At 39.4% G+C, this 15,483-nt stretch overlaps 1 protein-coding gene across 2 annotated transcripts in view; it reads right to left on the bottom strand.

Moving 5' to 3' along the window:
• ppp6r2a (protein phosphatase 6, regulatory subunit 2a) overlaps positions 1-15,483 on the bottom strand; it is a 41,498-nt gene that overhangs the window by 3,588 nt on the left and 22,427 nt on the right. For both annotated transcript variants that reach the window (XM_032589020.1, XM_032589021.1), the window contains exons 2-11: positions 14,678-14,847; positions 14,170-14,424; positions 10,594-10,780; positions 10,367-10,504; positions 10,230-10,295; positions 10,014-10,126; positions 9,489-9,602; positions 3,050-3,176; positions 2,523-2,675; positions 2,170-2,385 (exon numbers count right to left, since the gene is read on the bottom strand). In XM_032589020.1, coding sequence (XP_032444911.1) covers positions 2,170-2,385; positions 2,523-2,675; positions 3,050-3,176; positions 9,489-9,602; positions 10,014-10,126; positions 10,230-10,295; positions 10,367-10,504; positions 10,594-10,780; positions 14,170-14,396 — 1,341 coding nt within the window. In that variant the 5' untranslated portion in view covers positions 14,397-14,424; positions 14,678-14,847. The remainder of the gene's footprint in view (positions 1-2,169; positions 2,386-2,522; positions 2,676-3,049; positions 3,177-9,488; positions 9,603-10,013; positions 10,127-10,229; positions 10,296-10,366; positions 10,505-10,593; positions 10,781-14,169; positions 14,425-14,677; positions 14,848-15,483) is intronic.

A 15,483-nucleotide genomic window follows, 5' to 3' on the forward strand; every position in this document is an offset into this window, starting at 1 on the left:
GAAAGTATAATATTGTCATAAATACACCAGATTTAGCAAGGTGTTAATGTCCATCCACAGGCCATAAAGAAAATAGCACAACATAAAAAATAACATTAATAGAATTTTTAAATAAGAATAAGGAATACAGCAAAAATTTAAAAAAAAAATATATGGGGTCAGGAAAGCCTATTTTAAGACACCCATTTCCTGCCCATATGAATAGCCGTGGTGTATACATTACTTAAACAGTGTATACATGAACATTTTTGAGCAGTAAATATCTGAAAACAAAAGAGTAGTAAAATAATACTTATGCTAAACTTGGAATACAAAGGTTAGAATGTAGAAGTATTGTATTGAATTGAAGTGTATTTAAACCTAATTCACCATTAATCATATTTGAACAATACTGACATTTTGACCCACACTCTTCACCGTAGGTAGTGGTAATGGATACCAAATAGCCGTTTGCCCACCGTCAAACTCAAAAAGAAGAAGATGACAACTTTGCATCAAACTGTTTTAGAAATGACACTGAGCATATCAGCAGCAGGCAGTCGTAATGACAGTCACTCTGTGCCACACTGGCAGGTCTGCTACGGATGCCAGCAGCAAAGACATGGTGCTAGGTCCTAAGCTAACTCATGACTTTCTGCCAGAGTTTATTCCACTGGCAGAAAGTGTGGGAAATGTAGCAAGTGGTGCGATCAACTATGAAATCTCAAACATCCATTGACAGTGTGTATGACTCACTAAAGTGTTGCTCACCATCCCGCAAACTTGGGCATTATACGGCCAACGGGTCACATCCGGCCCGCTGGATGACCCTGACTGGCCCATATGACAGACCTGGGCATTGTACGGCCCAGACCACATACCCTTACTTGACTCTTACCGCCATGTATACTTTAACTGGAAATTCCAAAATAAACATACAGTACCTTCTAATTTCATCTCATTCATGGACTAAAGCTGCACTGCTTTTATTCTGAAGTTGCTGTTTTTCTTATTCATGCAAGACGTGCGCGTGATTGAACGTTATCAGAAGACTACTTTAGCCCTCAAAATGTCAGCTCAGGCTAAAAAAAGAAAGGTAGATTCCGAATGTAGGATTTTCAATAAAAATTGTATTTGTAAGTATTTATTTACTGAAGTTGGAGGTAAAGCCGTGTATTTAGTTTGTGGGGACCAGATCGCTGTGCTTAAGGACTACAATCTGAATCGGCATTACCAGACGAAACATGGGGAGAAATATAAAAACTTGACTGATGTCGAAAAAGGGCGAAAATCGGAAGCTTTGTTAGCTAAACTGTGAACCCAGCCAGGCTTTTTTTTTTTTTTACCAAGTTCCACGCATCCAGAAATGCAGCAACCAAGACCAGCTTTGTGATATCCCACAAAATAGCCAAAAACAGCAAGCCATTCTCAGAGGGGGAGTTTATGAAAGAGTGCTTGGTAGACTCTGCAGTGCTAATATGCCCTGAAAAAAAAGCCGCATTCGAGCAAGTCCAGGCGGACTGTGACGAGGAGGATCGAGGACATTGCTGGGAACCTGGAGCTACAGCTGTAACGTGAAGTGCCAAGTTTTGACTTTTTCTCTGTGGCTTTGGATGAGAGCTATGATATCCACGACACAGCCCAGCTACTCATATCACTCCGTGGGATAACACCGGACTTCAAGATTATGGAGGTGCTGGCAGCTATGCAGTCTTTAAAAGGGACGACGACAGGGAGCAATCTCTTCATGGAGGTACTGTAAATACGTGAGTGGACAAGTTGGAACTGAAATGGGACAAATTGGTAGGTGTTACCACGGACGGTTGTCCAAATCTTACAGGAAAAATGTTGGACTTTTAAAACGTATGCAGGATAAAATGAGTGAAATTGACCCAGATCAGAAATTGGTATTTTTACATTGTATTTATACACCAACATATTCAGCCTTTTAGCCAGGCCCTCCACAATATTTTCTATTTCTTATGCGGCCCCATGGAAAAAATAATTGCCCACCCCTGCCGCAAACCCACAGGGCAGGGGATCGAATATCTATTGTTTTTTCACAGGGTTTCTCAAATCAGTATTGAATTAGAACAAAATTAATAGGATTGCATTGATGAATACATTTTTTTATCCACCCTTAGACAGAAGTAACAAATCTTGGATTTTAGTTCAGTTTATGTCACTTACATGTGTTATAAGAGGATTATGGACAGAGTTTTCTGGGTAGCTTGTGTCCTTCTGCTCTACCTCCCTCTCAGTGCTGGATGCTGATGGATCCCCTTCATGGTTCTGTGGGCCCAGGACAGGCCGTTCATCTGATGAAGGATGGTTCAGAATGGCTGCCACACACAGCTCCACTTGAAGGTGCAAAAAGTTATTCCAGGTATATTTGAAGAACAGATCCTATCCAAGAAGCAAAAACCATCCAAGTTAATGTGTTACACAATCAAAAAGTGTAGACAGCTAAGCATTAACTACCGGAAATGACCAGTGCTAAGGCATTTCATTTATCATGAAAAACTGCAGCACCATGGACCTACCAGTAGTAGGTCCATGGTGGCAAGATTGCAGAGCTCTTGACAGATGCTGGGTGCACTGGTCTGCAGCAGGGCAGCCACCAGCCGGGCCACATGAAGGCGGGCATTCCCCAGGGGCTGCTCCAGAATGCCAACAGTCATCAATATTGCACTTTTCTGTGGAGAGAAAAATCAAAACTGGTCTAAACTTGTTATCAAGGACGCTGATTTCTGTTTCAATCTGTACACTAAAATTGTGCAACAGTCTTAGTCTTCCAAACAATGACGTGGAATTTATGGATTTAAAAAAATCATTGTTACTGACTCTATGTAATGTTTATATTCTCTAAGGTAGTAAAGTTTAGGTTTTTAATGTCTGCCAGCCATAATCATCTACAATTCCAAGACATAAAGGCCTGAAATATTTCCCTCTGTGTTTAATGAGTCTATACAAGATAAAAATTTCACTTTCTGAAATAAGAGATAAAAATATTGAACTGTTTCATGATAGTCCAATTTTTTTCAGATGAAGCTGTAATTGTTCTCTTTACCTTAGGGGGATCCAGAAGAAGCTGCTGGAAGTCTTTTAAATGGGGCTCAATGGCATTTAAAATACTGCTGTTGACAGTGTAAGACCTTTCGTAACCCTGAGAATACAGTTCCATTAACCCTTCCAACCTTGAAGAAACAAAATTAGAAGAGATACAAAATCAGTTAATGTCACCACATGCATTTAAAATTAAAGCAGACTTGTTTTCCTTTCTCTGAAAAAAGCTTTGAAGAAAGTGTTCTCTATGATAATACTGAAAGCAGAAATTTGGGACTACTGTGAGGAAATTTTTCTGCCATAATTCAAGAGCACACATTAGTTTGAAAGCAGGATTACAAATCTTTTGTTATCAGAACTTTTAATACTTTTGCTTACATTTTCATTTTGAAAGCAGGATTACATGTCTTTCTTCTCAAAACTTGCAATGTTTGTTCTCAAACCTTTCTTCTCGCACTCTTGCAGAATGCTGCTTGTTTACAAAACATTCTCTGATTGCTTTTGGAACAAAAATGCACCATCATCTGTCATCATCTCAGCCAATAGAATGAAAGTGTTGTACTGGGTGCATTTGTGTGGCTACTATCAATTGTAGCAACCTGTGCCACCGACTGAATGTAGGGGGAAACAACAACCTCAGCCTTCTGAGCATCCGTGTTACAACATAGTCACGACATGATATCTATCTATCTAAATATATATAATTAGATGTATCTAAAGAGATATCTATATAGATAAATCTATATCTATCTATCTATATATAGATAGATAGATAAATATAGGCGACTGTGGCTCTATGGTAGAGTAGTCGTCTTGCGATCAGAAGGTTGTAGGTTCGATTCCAGCTTCCTCCTGCCACATGTCGATGTGCCTCTGGGTAAGGCACTTAACTCCAAATTGCCTACCGATCTGCATATCGGTGTATAAATGTGTGTGTTTGTGAGTGCGTCTGGGTGAATGTGACTCTAGTGTAAAGCGCTTTGAGTGGTCAAAATGACTGGAAAAGCGGTATATAAGTTCAGTCCATTTACCATTTTACCATTTATAGATCTATCTAAATAAATATAGATCTATATTTATCTACATATCTATATATCTATGTATCTATACATCGATAAATATAAATAGAGATATAGATAGACATAGCTACATAGATATAGCTAGATAGATATGATGTCGTGACTATGTTGTAACACTGTTAATTAGAAGGCTGTTAGTGATCAGAAGCTGGCAGATGTTAAGTGTAACACAGAGCAGAAAGCTGAGGTCATTGTTTCTCCCTACATCCAGTGGCTTGCACAGGTCCCTAAAAGATAACGCCCTGGCAGTTGCCCATATTGCCCATATCAGATACCACCACTGTCTGCACCATTAAATGTAGCAATTAAGGCAATGCCCCAATAGTAAACAACACTCAATTATGAACACTGACCAAGGAGTAATAAGCAAGAAGTAGCCAAGCACAAGGCGAGCACTTTGACTGTTCTCACTCCCTTTCCCACTGCATGAAGCCAGGCAGCACAGTGCTGTAATGTCTACCACCATGACATGTGACGAAAACAGCCAAAGAGCAATGAGCATGCTCTGCGTGCTCTTCTGTTCTTGTGTTTTATATATTCACTAATTAAATAAATATCAATCTATATAATTAAATAAAGTAATAACTGCAGTGTATGCAGAGCATTACAAGCTCTCAGTGAGGCTCCAGTTCTATCTTCTTAGTAAAGAGCTCTTCAGAAGACTTGGATAATTTGGGAATGTCACATCACTGTACTGCAGACTTTGGTCACAGCGTTGTCCCATATATGCAACATGTCAGTCAACACCAGTGACAGCTTTTTTCATACAATTTGTCCCTGCACAGCTAGTTTTGTTAACATCACGTCCACATAGCTTACCCTTTCTTTGAGCTTCTTTTCTAAGTGACGATAAAAGTTAGACGTAGTCCCCACCATCTGTAAAAGCGAAGCGCTGCTGAATTTACATGTCGCCATATCTTATGATTTATGTAGCGGGATTCTATTGTCGACAATTAGACAGACATCTGCCGCTCAGAAAAAACACCTGAGCATGTCTTGGAGCGCAGCGTGCGCGTGAAATGGGAAGGCGAAATGTGACAGAGGTAACAGAAACACTTAATTAGTAAGCCACGTTGTTGCTTGAATTTTAATTGGTATGTTTTGCATAGATGTTAATAAATAAACTGGACAATATGCTGGCAGTTAAGTGATAATTATAAAGTTGTGTTCTTGACTGATCTTGAAATAAAATCCCGAGTCCTCAAAACCAGAGACCGAGACAATACAGAGACTAAATGTGGTCGAATCAGAGACGAGACCATCAAAAAGTGGTCGAGACCAGTCTTGAGTACTACAATATTAGTAGCCACACAGGCACGCTCACTAGAAAGAAACAAACACACCCAGTACAACAATTTCATTCTACGTGTGGTTGCCAGCAGACGGTGTATTTTTTGTTAAAAATCAAGCAGAGAACGTTTTGTAAGCAAACAGAGAGTTCTGCAAGACCACCAAGAGAAAGGTTTGAGTACATTACAAGTTTTGAGAAGAAAGACATGAGTCCTGTTTTCAAAATGAAAACATAAATAAAAGTATTAAAAGTTTTGAGAACAAAAGACATGTAATCCAGATTGAAAATGTGTGCTCTCGAATTATGGCCAAAAAATTCCCCCATAGACTACATTTAATGAAGTATTGCAAATAAACAACTTGCTATATTTGAATGGAAAACATGTAAAAACACTGATGTTTAGCAGAGGTGATTGACTTCTGATGGAAGTTCATTTATTTTGTAAAGTTAAAGTGCGACAGAAGAGGGGAGTATAAAGAAATTCACCGGATATTCAGCCAGAGAGGAATGGAATCTATAAACGAAAAATAGTGGATGTACATACAGTGACTGGTCATCAAAGTGAAACAGAAAAAAAATATGCCATTTTATCACATCACATTACATAGGGAAAACCTATGTATTGGGAAAACCTATAATGAAGTGTGGGATTCTGGGAAACGGTAACTCTTTGAATGTATTTGGGAATTGCTTTGACAAACACCAGTTACTAGTTCAGAAAATATCTTATTAAAACAGCTTTGTTCCTTTTGGTGATTCACACATGCTCACAATAATGTGTGCCAACATATCAAAAGTAAAACAAATTGAGACCAATGTCACTGTATAGCTCTGATGTATTGTTGGTGAGTTGACTTCTTTTATTAATTCAGTTTGTTTAAAAGTGTTTGGCATAAAGTAGTTCAGCCTCTTTTACGCCAAACACAGATGGCACAAAAGGTGCAGCAGCACAACCTGATGGATTCCTACAGGCACTTTATGGTAGTGCCTGCTTTAAGTGCGATTAGTTTAAACTGCAAGTATGTAAAATATAAAAAATATATTTTTACGTATTTGTTCAAACCGTCATTACATCATGACAGTATTGCATGAGACACAATCTGTGAAGAAAAAAAATTTAAATTAAAATCAAGCTCCACTTCCTTCTCCCAGTGCCATCTAAAAACAACCAATCAGAGCCAGGAGGAGGTTCTTAGTCAGGTATGGAGATAGAATTTTTTTTTTTTTTTACCAGCCACTATTTTTTCTTTTATTTACAAACCCCATCAGTACAAACAAATTATATAAAACATGATTTATTCTTAACTCTAAGAAAACCGGTTTACTGACAAGTTTACCATATATATTATTCAGACTAATTTAACTTAATAAAGCATGGGCTGATAGCAGCTAATCTGACCTCTTCCTCAATCTGTCTCTGGTCATAGGACTCTCATCATCATCCTCCAATAACAACAAATCCCCTGAATCACTAATTCCCCCCTCCTTCTCTGCTTCTGGATATGCTCCAGCAGTCAGTTTGTGTGGTAAATATATCAGTTAGTTTGACACATTTTTCTGAGTGGGCTTAGGTGCTTTTTAGCTTTTGCTGACCCGCCTTGTCACAAATTCGCTCACTTCTCTCCAACTCTAGTTAGCTGAAACTTTGCAAGAGGAGAAGGGAGAGGCGGGCCAAGGAGGACTGAGAGATTTCATTGGGTAAGGCCCAATGTCCATCAATAAAATCCTGTTGTGGTTGATAGAAATTTATTTTAATACACTTTTTTGTTAAAATATGACAGCCATGGGGTGTGCCGTGGTGGCGTAGGGAATAGCGCGACCCATGTTTGGTGGCCTTCAGTCCTCGACACGGCCGTCGCGGGTTCGACTCCCGGACCAGACGATATTTGCCGCATGTCTTCCCGTCCTCTCCTTCCCCCTTTCCTGTCAGCCTACTTTCATATAAGGGACACTAGAGCCCACAAAAGACCCCCTGGAGGGGTAAAAAATAAATAAATAAAAAATATGACAGCCATGGGCCACCCCATATATGTGCATCAGTCTAGACGCCAGACAGTCACTCCTCCCCTGAATGGGAGTTCAAACTGAACGCAGGGTTTTTTTCAGTTCAAATTGCCAACCTGACACAGTGGCGGCTGAGTTGCTCAAATTCACATGCCACTTCATATTTTTACCCGCATTTGGCCAATGGGGGGGTGCTAGTTTCCACCCCGGATCTTAGTGCTGTCAATCATGATTGTGTACACACTGCACAGTTTTCCTGGAACAGTAAGTTGTTTCTCTGGCATTAGTACATTAGGCAGCAAGTACATTAAGGAGATTGACAGCCCTAAGGCCTTCCTTCTGGATCTGATTGGTCGCTTTTGACAGGGAGTGGTGTATTTCTGCAGACGGCAATAGTAACACTGGGAAAAGGCAGAGATCAATTTTTTCACAAATTATCCATCTCATATTACACTGTCATGACATGGTGACAGTTTTAACAAATATGTAAAAAAAATAAATATTTTTTATAAAAGTTATACAGTATATTGCAGTTTTAAAAGTGCATGAATTTCAGCTTCAAGGCATTAAACTGGACTTTAAATTTTGCACCGTGTAATCTAACGTGTGAGATATAGTAACAAATAATTCTCTTCCTTTTAACATTCAACTGGTAAAATGTCTAATCCTGACAGCTGAGTAATAGAGCAGAATTTCAAAGACATAGTGGGCTCAATACTTCAGCTGGTCAAGTCTGGTTTGGTAGCATAAAACGCAGTGGCGGGCCGTCAGGGCCTGCAAGGCCTTCTCTGCTGGCCTAAAAATATCTGAATCACAGACTGATGTTAATTATATTTTGTCCATGAATACGTATTAAATAAATTTAAATGGTCTGTCCGCTTCCTTTCATTGCTAACCCCCTGGTTGCGCTGCTTCCAGACGTGCATTTCATATTTAAGCATTTAACCAATCACATTTCAGCCAGTATTTGTTGCCAGGGTCAAAGAAATCTACCTGGAGGCCTTCACAATCAGTTCTGCGGGCCCTGTAGCATAAAATAAATGTCGATCAAACTGTTGCTTCAACCAATCAGATTTTGAGTTGGCGACACCAAGGCCCTCTAGCAGGCATACGGAAACGTCAGCGTATTCACACGCTCTGATTGGATAGTCAAAGAGTGTACTAGCCAGAGCTAGCAAACTGGATCTGTAGCAAGCTGCACAAGCAAAGACATTGTTGTGTTGATTTAATAGCTGTTTTGTCAACCCACAATGGGTGAAGGAGGAGAAGAAATGGATTTGGTTGGAGATTTACTGTCAAAGCCATTTTCAAGGCGGACTTTTCAAGAAAAGCTGGACATTGTTAAGCAAGGTCGGGCAACTCCGAAGCTAGCAAGCCTGTCACAACCGGGAAAAGGATTTGTCCACCACTTTCAGTCTACTAACTACGAGCGGTACTCCTGGCTCACAGGCTCCGAGGAATGCTGCAAATTGTATTGCTGGGAGTGCTTGTTATTTGCCACTGATCGACATGGTGTTTGGAGCCACATTGGATTTGTACATTTGACTTGCCTAACCAAGGCAGCAACGAGGCATCAAAGCACTGCCGGACACTTACAAGCAACGGTGCTTTCCAAAACTTTTGAGGAAACCAGAGTGGATCTACAGCTGAGCGAGCAAGTGTGCAGGGAAACGGAGCTCCACAACGAAAAGGTGAAGAAAAATAGGGAAATCTTAAAAAGACTGATAGACTGTGTCATTTTTTGGGGGCAAACAGGAACTTTAATAGAAAGGAGGATGGATTTTGTGTACAATCAGGAGTTTTGGTGAGTAAAATGTTGCTATATTCCTAAATAATATTGCAATTTTATCAGGTTATTTTTGATGCTTTTTTTATGTGTGTCGCAGCTGTACCTGCAGTAGATTTTTTATAGCCATAAAATAGTTATTGAGGGTTGGATTGATTCAGACGGAGCTCTACTGAAGGCCTAGGGGTGAAATGCACGGCCCGCCACTGATAAAAGGGTATCACTAAACGTGAGGTGAATAATCATCTCATGGCTGCTTGATGGGAAAAGACATGGTACTCACCCAGACCTTCTGGTCTCCAATAAGGTAAGTAGCACTTGAGTTCCATTAACAATGGAGGCCTCACTCTTCTCCCCCTCAAACATATTCTTGAGAAGCCCTGTTACAGTTTCCTGCCTGGAAAACACGGAAGTAAAAGGCTAAAAAAAAAAAAAGCAAGCATACAAGCACAAGTCTTCCATCGGTTCCTGTAGCATAAGGAACTATTCCGATGTAAATACATAAGAATTATCTAAAGAAAAATTACTGTTCAACGGGCTTTGCTAAGAGAATTAACTTGACCCTTCCTTTTACATCTGTAGCCTCTGAATAAGTATACCGTAAACATGCTTTTTAAAATGACACTAAAAAGGATTCAAGACACACAGAGAGATATGTTCCAAGTATTTTTTGTTTTATGATTCCTGGGAATAATCATACCCAGAATTTTTCCTTTATATCTGGAGATCAGTATTGACATAGTTAGGTTTGTTTGTGTTTGCAATGGCTGATTTTGTTCTATGAAACTAACAGTCATTCAAAACTTACGACTCCAGTACAGTCAATAGTGGGTCACACTCCACATTATCAGGCATCTGATTGGCCTGATCTCGACTAAGGCGGATGATATCACAAAGTGTCTGGGACGCATTTGATTGTCTCTGAAAATAAAAACAATTTATTCATTTCAGAGAGGAATGTTTCAGTTAATACTAAAGTACTAAGTGGTAGTAAAACTGAGTAGGTCCGGCTGAGATGACATACTTCTTCATCATTGCCAGTATGAATAAGTTCTATGAGTCTCTGTACCAGCTTTTCCTCATTTAGCCACTGGAAAAGGACAAAATGCTGTCAAAAATTGTTCTGAAGACTTGTAAAAGCAAGCGTTTTTGGTAACTTACATGAAGCACTTCCTGCCTTAAAGGCGCAGGTTCCACACAACTGATAAGGCGAAGAAGCAGGTCCATCATGGCAGAGGCATCAATGTGTTTAAGCACCAAACCAATAAAGCCTTCCTTTTTCTTTAAAAATGTGATAACCTGAAAAAAACATAATGAAAAATTATTAGAATTTTCGTGGTGACCAAAAAAATCGATTCTAAGCTGAATTCTTAGATTTTTTAATGAACCTGTTCTGTTTTCCTGGCAATCAGATTGCCAATGGTTTTACTGAAGAAGCTGGCGAGTAAAGGATTAAGGGGCGGCTCGTTATCCAGGAATTTGTAGAGCGTCTCAAGGAGAGATTCATCCCCACCAAGCTTATCATTTATAATGGACACATCTGAGGTCAGGAGCTCACAAGCTATATTTGGAAACCTTCCAAGACAAAATCATGACAGTCAGAATACTTGTTCGTACAACAAAAACATAACAGAATTGAAGTATTTTCTTGTAATAAATTATATCAAATATTACATAAAAAAGGAAATTACAAAAAAGTCAACTGATTTCAGAAATGAAATTCAAAGAGGGAAAATCATTTTATACAGATTAGTTTCTCATAGAGTAATTTCAAGTGTTTATTTCTAAAGAACAGAAGCTTATGGATGACCAGCACTGGCGCCAACCAGAGGCACTATTCTCCGAACTATTCTTCTGGTCAGTAGAAGAATAGTGCAGTTAACCAGGTCTGGTTAACTAAGTCCATTGTAATTGGTCTGATCAGGGACAATGATAAGCGGACAGACAAACATGAGTAGGATCAGCTCGTTTACTGGAGCAATCAGAACTGTCTGGGGTGTGACCCGCTCCAAACTGTGGCAATGATGTTAATTTCTGGAGAACTCCCCACACACAGCTCCTAGGTCTCCCTTATATATACATATAAGCCTGGCGAGAATTTGATTTCTGTAGCTGATGAAGCTGATTAGATTGTGCATGCCACCTTTCACTCAAACTGGACAATTTGGAAGGTGTTCTTGCAGAGAAGTTTCACCTGTATTGATATTTATATTAATCCACGAATCATTCTTTGACAGAGAATACTGCAGCAAGGTAGGCGTCAAGTTTAAAAGCCACAGAGTTTGCTCTGCTTGCACAGGCTCAAGGTAGAATGATATATCTTTATGAACAAAGAATTATGAATGCCGTATGCATTTACACATGCTCGCCTAGCGCTTGGCTATGTGTCTTCACTTGATAAAGTTTGTATGTGTTCCCCAGTGTGCCAGTGCATTAGGGACTATTGTGCTTGCCTCGTACTCATGCAGCAAGTTATTTATTGTGACACCATGATGCTTAAAAATGCGACATACCAAATGTCCACTGAACTTCTGCATTGCTCAAGTCCGACAGAGATAGTGTGACCGGGACCTGTAACACGTGAACAAGCGCAACAGGGTCCGTTGCTGACAATGTCATTTAACTTGTCCCATAAATCCATGGCAGCTAAAACAAATACCCTGTGTGGCTTATTACAAACTCAACAATCATAAAACAGAACAGCCACATATCTTAAATCTCCCCGTTTGTCCCTTGAATCCAGCAGAGAGATGTGCAGTAGCTCTACCTCATCATGCAGAGCCAGCCCAAGCTTGCTTGCTGTCTGTCTGTCTGTCTGTCTGTCTGTCTGTCTGTCTGTCTGTCTGTCTGTCTGTCTGTCTGTCTGTCTGTCTGTCTGTCTGTCTGTCTGTCTGTCTGTCTGTCTATGTGCGGTCAGTGGATGCAGGTGAAGCAGCATGGAAGAATACTGTATAAGGATAATTTATATTGCCATTTCCACACTGTGTTTTGTACTATAAAGTATTTTTTTTCATTTAGCATAACCAATTTTGATTATTTTTTCTTCAAAATCGCAGAATTTTCGCAATTTTCCATTTAAATGCTCGGAAGCGAAGCTGGTGAGGTAGCAGCAAACTGAGCCTCACTTTCGATTGCGCAACCTCTCGTTAAGTGGACAGGCTGCCATTCTATAAGAGCATGTTCCTCCTGTCTGTATGTCGACAATAAAATGGTTAAGAAACATTTAATATATGAACTGATTTTCCATAATTTAGCTTATGTATATAATGTACAGTGTTTGTTGTCATCAACTGTGTGTATAACGTGTTTCGTGTGCAGAGGAGCGATCATAAACAGCATAGAACAGATTCTATGCTGTTTATAGAATCTGTATAATTCTATACAGATTTATACAAATTTATACAGGCAGTTTTCTTGGCTCATTGCAGGGGGCACTAATGATCCCTGACATTGGTCTTGTGACTCTCCGTCTGCAGAGTAAGAGACAACGAGCGAGCAATACAGTAAATAAGTGAAGTGCAGCAATAGATTTATTGTTTTCTCCTCTCTTCCGACATTAACGTGGATGATTACATTTCTATACTTAAATAGTTTAAGTGCATCACTTATTAAAAATAGCAAAATAAACATTAAGCCTAAAACCATACTATTGCAACAGACAGAATGTTCTGTACTTTGTGTGGTAAATATTTGAGTGGTTTTTAGTGTTGAAATAAAGTGGCGTTGTCAGTTGCTATGGCAACGAGTCTGCATGTAGGTTGGCTGATACAGAGAGCAAGACAGAAATAGTTTTGTGAGTTGTACTTCAACGGGTTTTCCCTTTGCTGTGGAGCATAGCACTAAATTAATAATATCTACATTTCCAAGTGTTATTGAGTTAACGGAATTATTCTACTGTGGCAGCGCGGCTATGGCATGTGAAAGTATAGTCTTTTTGACTATGAATCATGTGATAACTATGCATGTATACATGTCATGGACATATATAAACATGTCCACGTAAACTGTTCAGAATAAAAATACATCATGTAAATATCCCAATTTGAATATTCTGATTGGATTCAACTCCATCAGAATGAAATTATTTTCAGAATGAAAGGGTGGTTTAAGCTGATTAATAATCCGAACAGTGTGGATCATGTTATTCTGATTGTGGCAAACTGACCTAACTATGCATGTGTGCACCATGTTAACATGATGCACCCATGCATTCAGTGGACAGACACTATGGAAGGGAAGAAAACCTCAATCAAGGAGTGCAGTAACATTTCAAACGTCGTTAGAACCTGGCGCTGGTCCATTCTGGGTGCTCAGAAGTCACAGAACAACTCTCCGCATCTCAGTCTCTCTATTCTGAATAAAGCCTGGGGCATGCAAATGCACATCTTGATCAGATTAAATAATACATTGTAATTTGTTTTTTTTCAATCCAATCAAGGAATTTTAAACACATCTATGGTCAACAGGAGGCTGAGAGACAGCCGAGCAAACAATACAGCCAAACTGAAGGCAACTATTAAAGCAACCTAAGCTTCCATTACTCCTCAGGCTCATCTCTCCCATTCCATGCAGCATTGATTCCATAATTTATGCAAAAACATGAACTGACCAAATATGCAAGTGCTATGCAGCAAATTAACAAACTTTCTTAGCAGGCTGACATTTCTGAGTTAAAACGGCTTTCTGGAGGGGCTAATCATCTTTTTTGAGAGACTGAATTTTGGGTTTTATTAGTTACCCTTTCTCCAAAATCGACAAAAATAAATGTTTAACATATATATATTGAACTACATTACAGAATTAAATGAATTTTCTCTTCTTTTTACCATCAGGCTTATATTCTAATTACCAGTCTCTTTTCTACCCTTCCTTGCAGCCTGCATGACGTTCCAAAAAGAATATAGTGCTTTTATATAGTGCCCATCAATAAATTTTTCCCCTGAACCATTATCAGTGGGTCTCACTTGAAGCGGCTTCTCTCCTCCAGGTCAGCAGGGGGCTCTGTGGTGATGAGGTTGACTAGCTCTTGCATGCAGTGGTCCTGAGAGAGGAAGAGAAGCAACCGTCTGTTTTGGGCCTTGCACTCCTGCAGGACGTCATCTTCCTCCATCAGCTCTCTTAAGGTCACGTCTTCTTTGTCCAGCAACTGGTCGATGTGGGAGGTGGTGTGTAGGTCAAACTTCCAAAACATGTTGGCCGCTGGAGTGGGGAGCGTAGGCCTGGAAAAAAAGAAATCAAATAAAAAGCAGTGAACCCCTGGATGCTTCATGGAAACAGTAATCAGGAACAATGAGCATCTTTATGATCATGTTATATGATTAAAAGCATGATAAAAAAATATTAAACAAATGTAGAAAATAATTCTGTGCATTTCAGGACAATATAATACAATCCTGTTGCAAATAAATGCAATCATTATCATTTCTACAACTGCAACAGGCCAGAAGTGCCCTGTTAAGAGCTCACACACACCAGTGGATGAAATCTGGATCTCTTTAATCAGACCTCCCCCACGGGCAGGCAGGCATTTGAGTTTATGCAGACAACAGAGTGTGTGGTGAGGTGTTGCATTTATCAGCATGGGTCTTTTCTTAAAACACAGGCCTCTTTAGGAGATAACACACTGTGACGCTCACCATAACCTGCAAAAGACCAAAAAATATATTTTAGCACAGTATTCATAAGAGATTTTATATCTGCAAACAAAAGGACATTAACAGATTTAACCATTGCTAGCTCATGATGTGGTCACTCTTTATTTATAATCTCAAAATTGGTAGAGTGGGATGTGAGGTTATTTGCTTTAGCCCCATTATTTGAAAAGAATAATAGGGAAAGAATGCACCAATAAACAAGCAGAGATCAAAAATTGTACATGAAATATATCAAAACTAAGAACTTCCAACATTTTCAATCTATGGAAGCTTCAACCAACAATTGCTGGGTTTCAGACACGTGACCTGGACGAGGCGCGAAATTGAAGTGGATTTCTCCGGTTCAAAACAAAGCAAAATTGATCACGAGTATGCTAATGCCCTAAATAGGCTGAAAGAGACAAGGCATCTCAGAAAAAATACGCATATTTAGGATATGATTCATGTTATCGGTAAAAAAAGACTTCTCTTATAATCTTGAGGATTTACCAGGTGTCGAGGCGATCCATATAACTATATGGAGCTGCAGAGCTCATATTATACGACGAGCCAGAAGAAAGTTTTCAAAAGCATGGAGAATACAATCATTTAGTTTCAAGTTGGGTCAAGCATTTAGGATCAAAA

Source organism: Xiphophorus hellerii, chromosome 17 (assembly GCF_003331165.1).
Source record: "Xiphophorus hellerii strain 12219 chromosome 17, Xiphophorus_hellerii-4.1, whole genome shotgun sequence".
Lineage (NCBI taxonomy): Eukaryota > Metazoa > Chordata > Actinopteri > Cyprinodontiformes > Poeciliidae > Xiphophorus > Xiphophorus hellerii.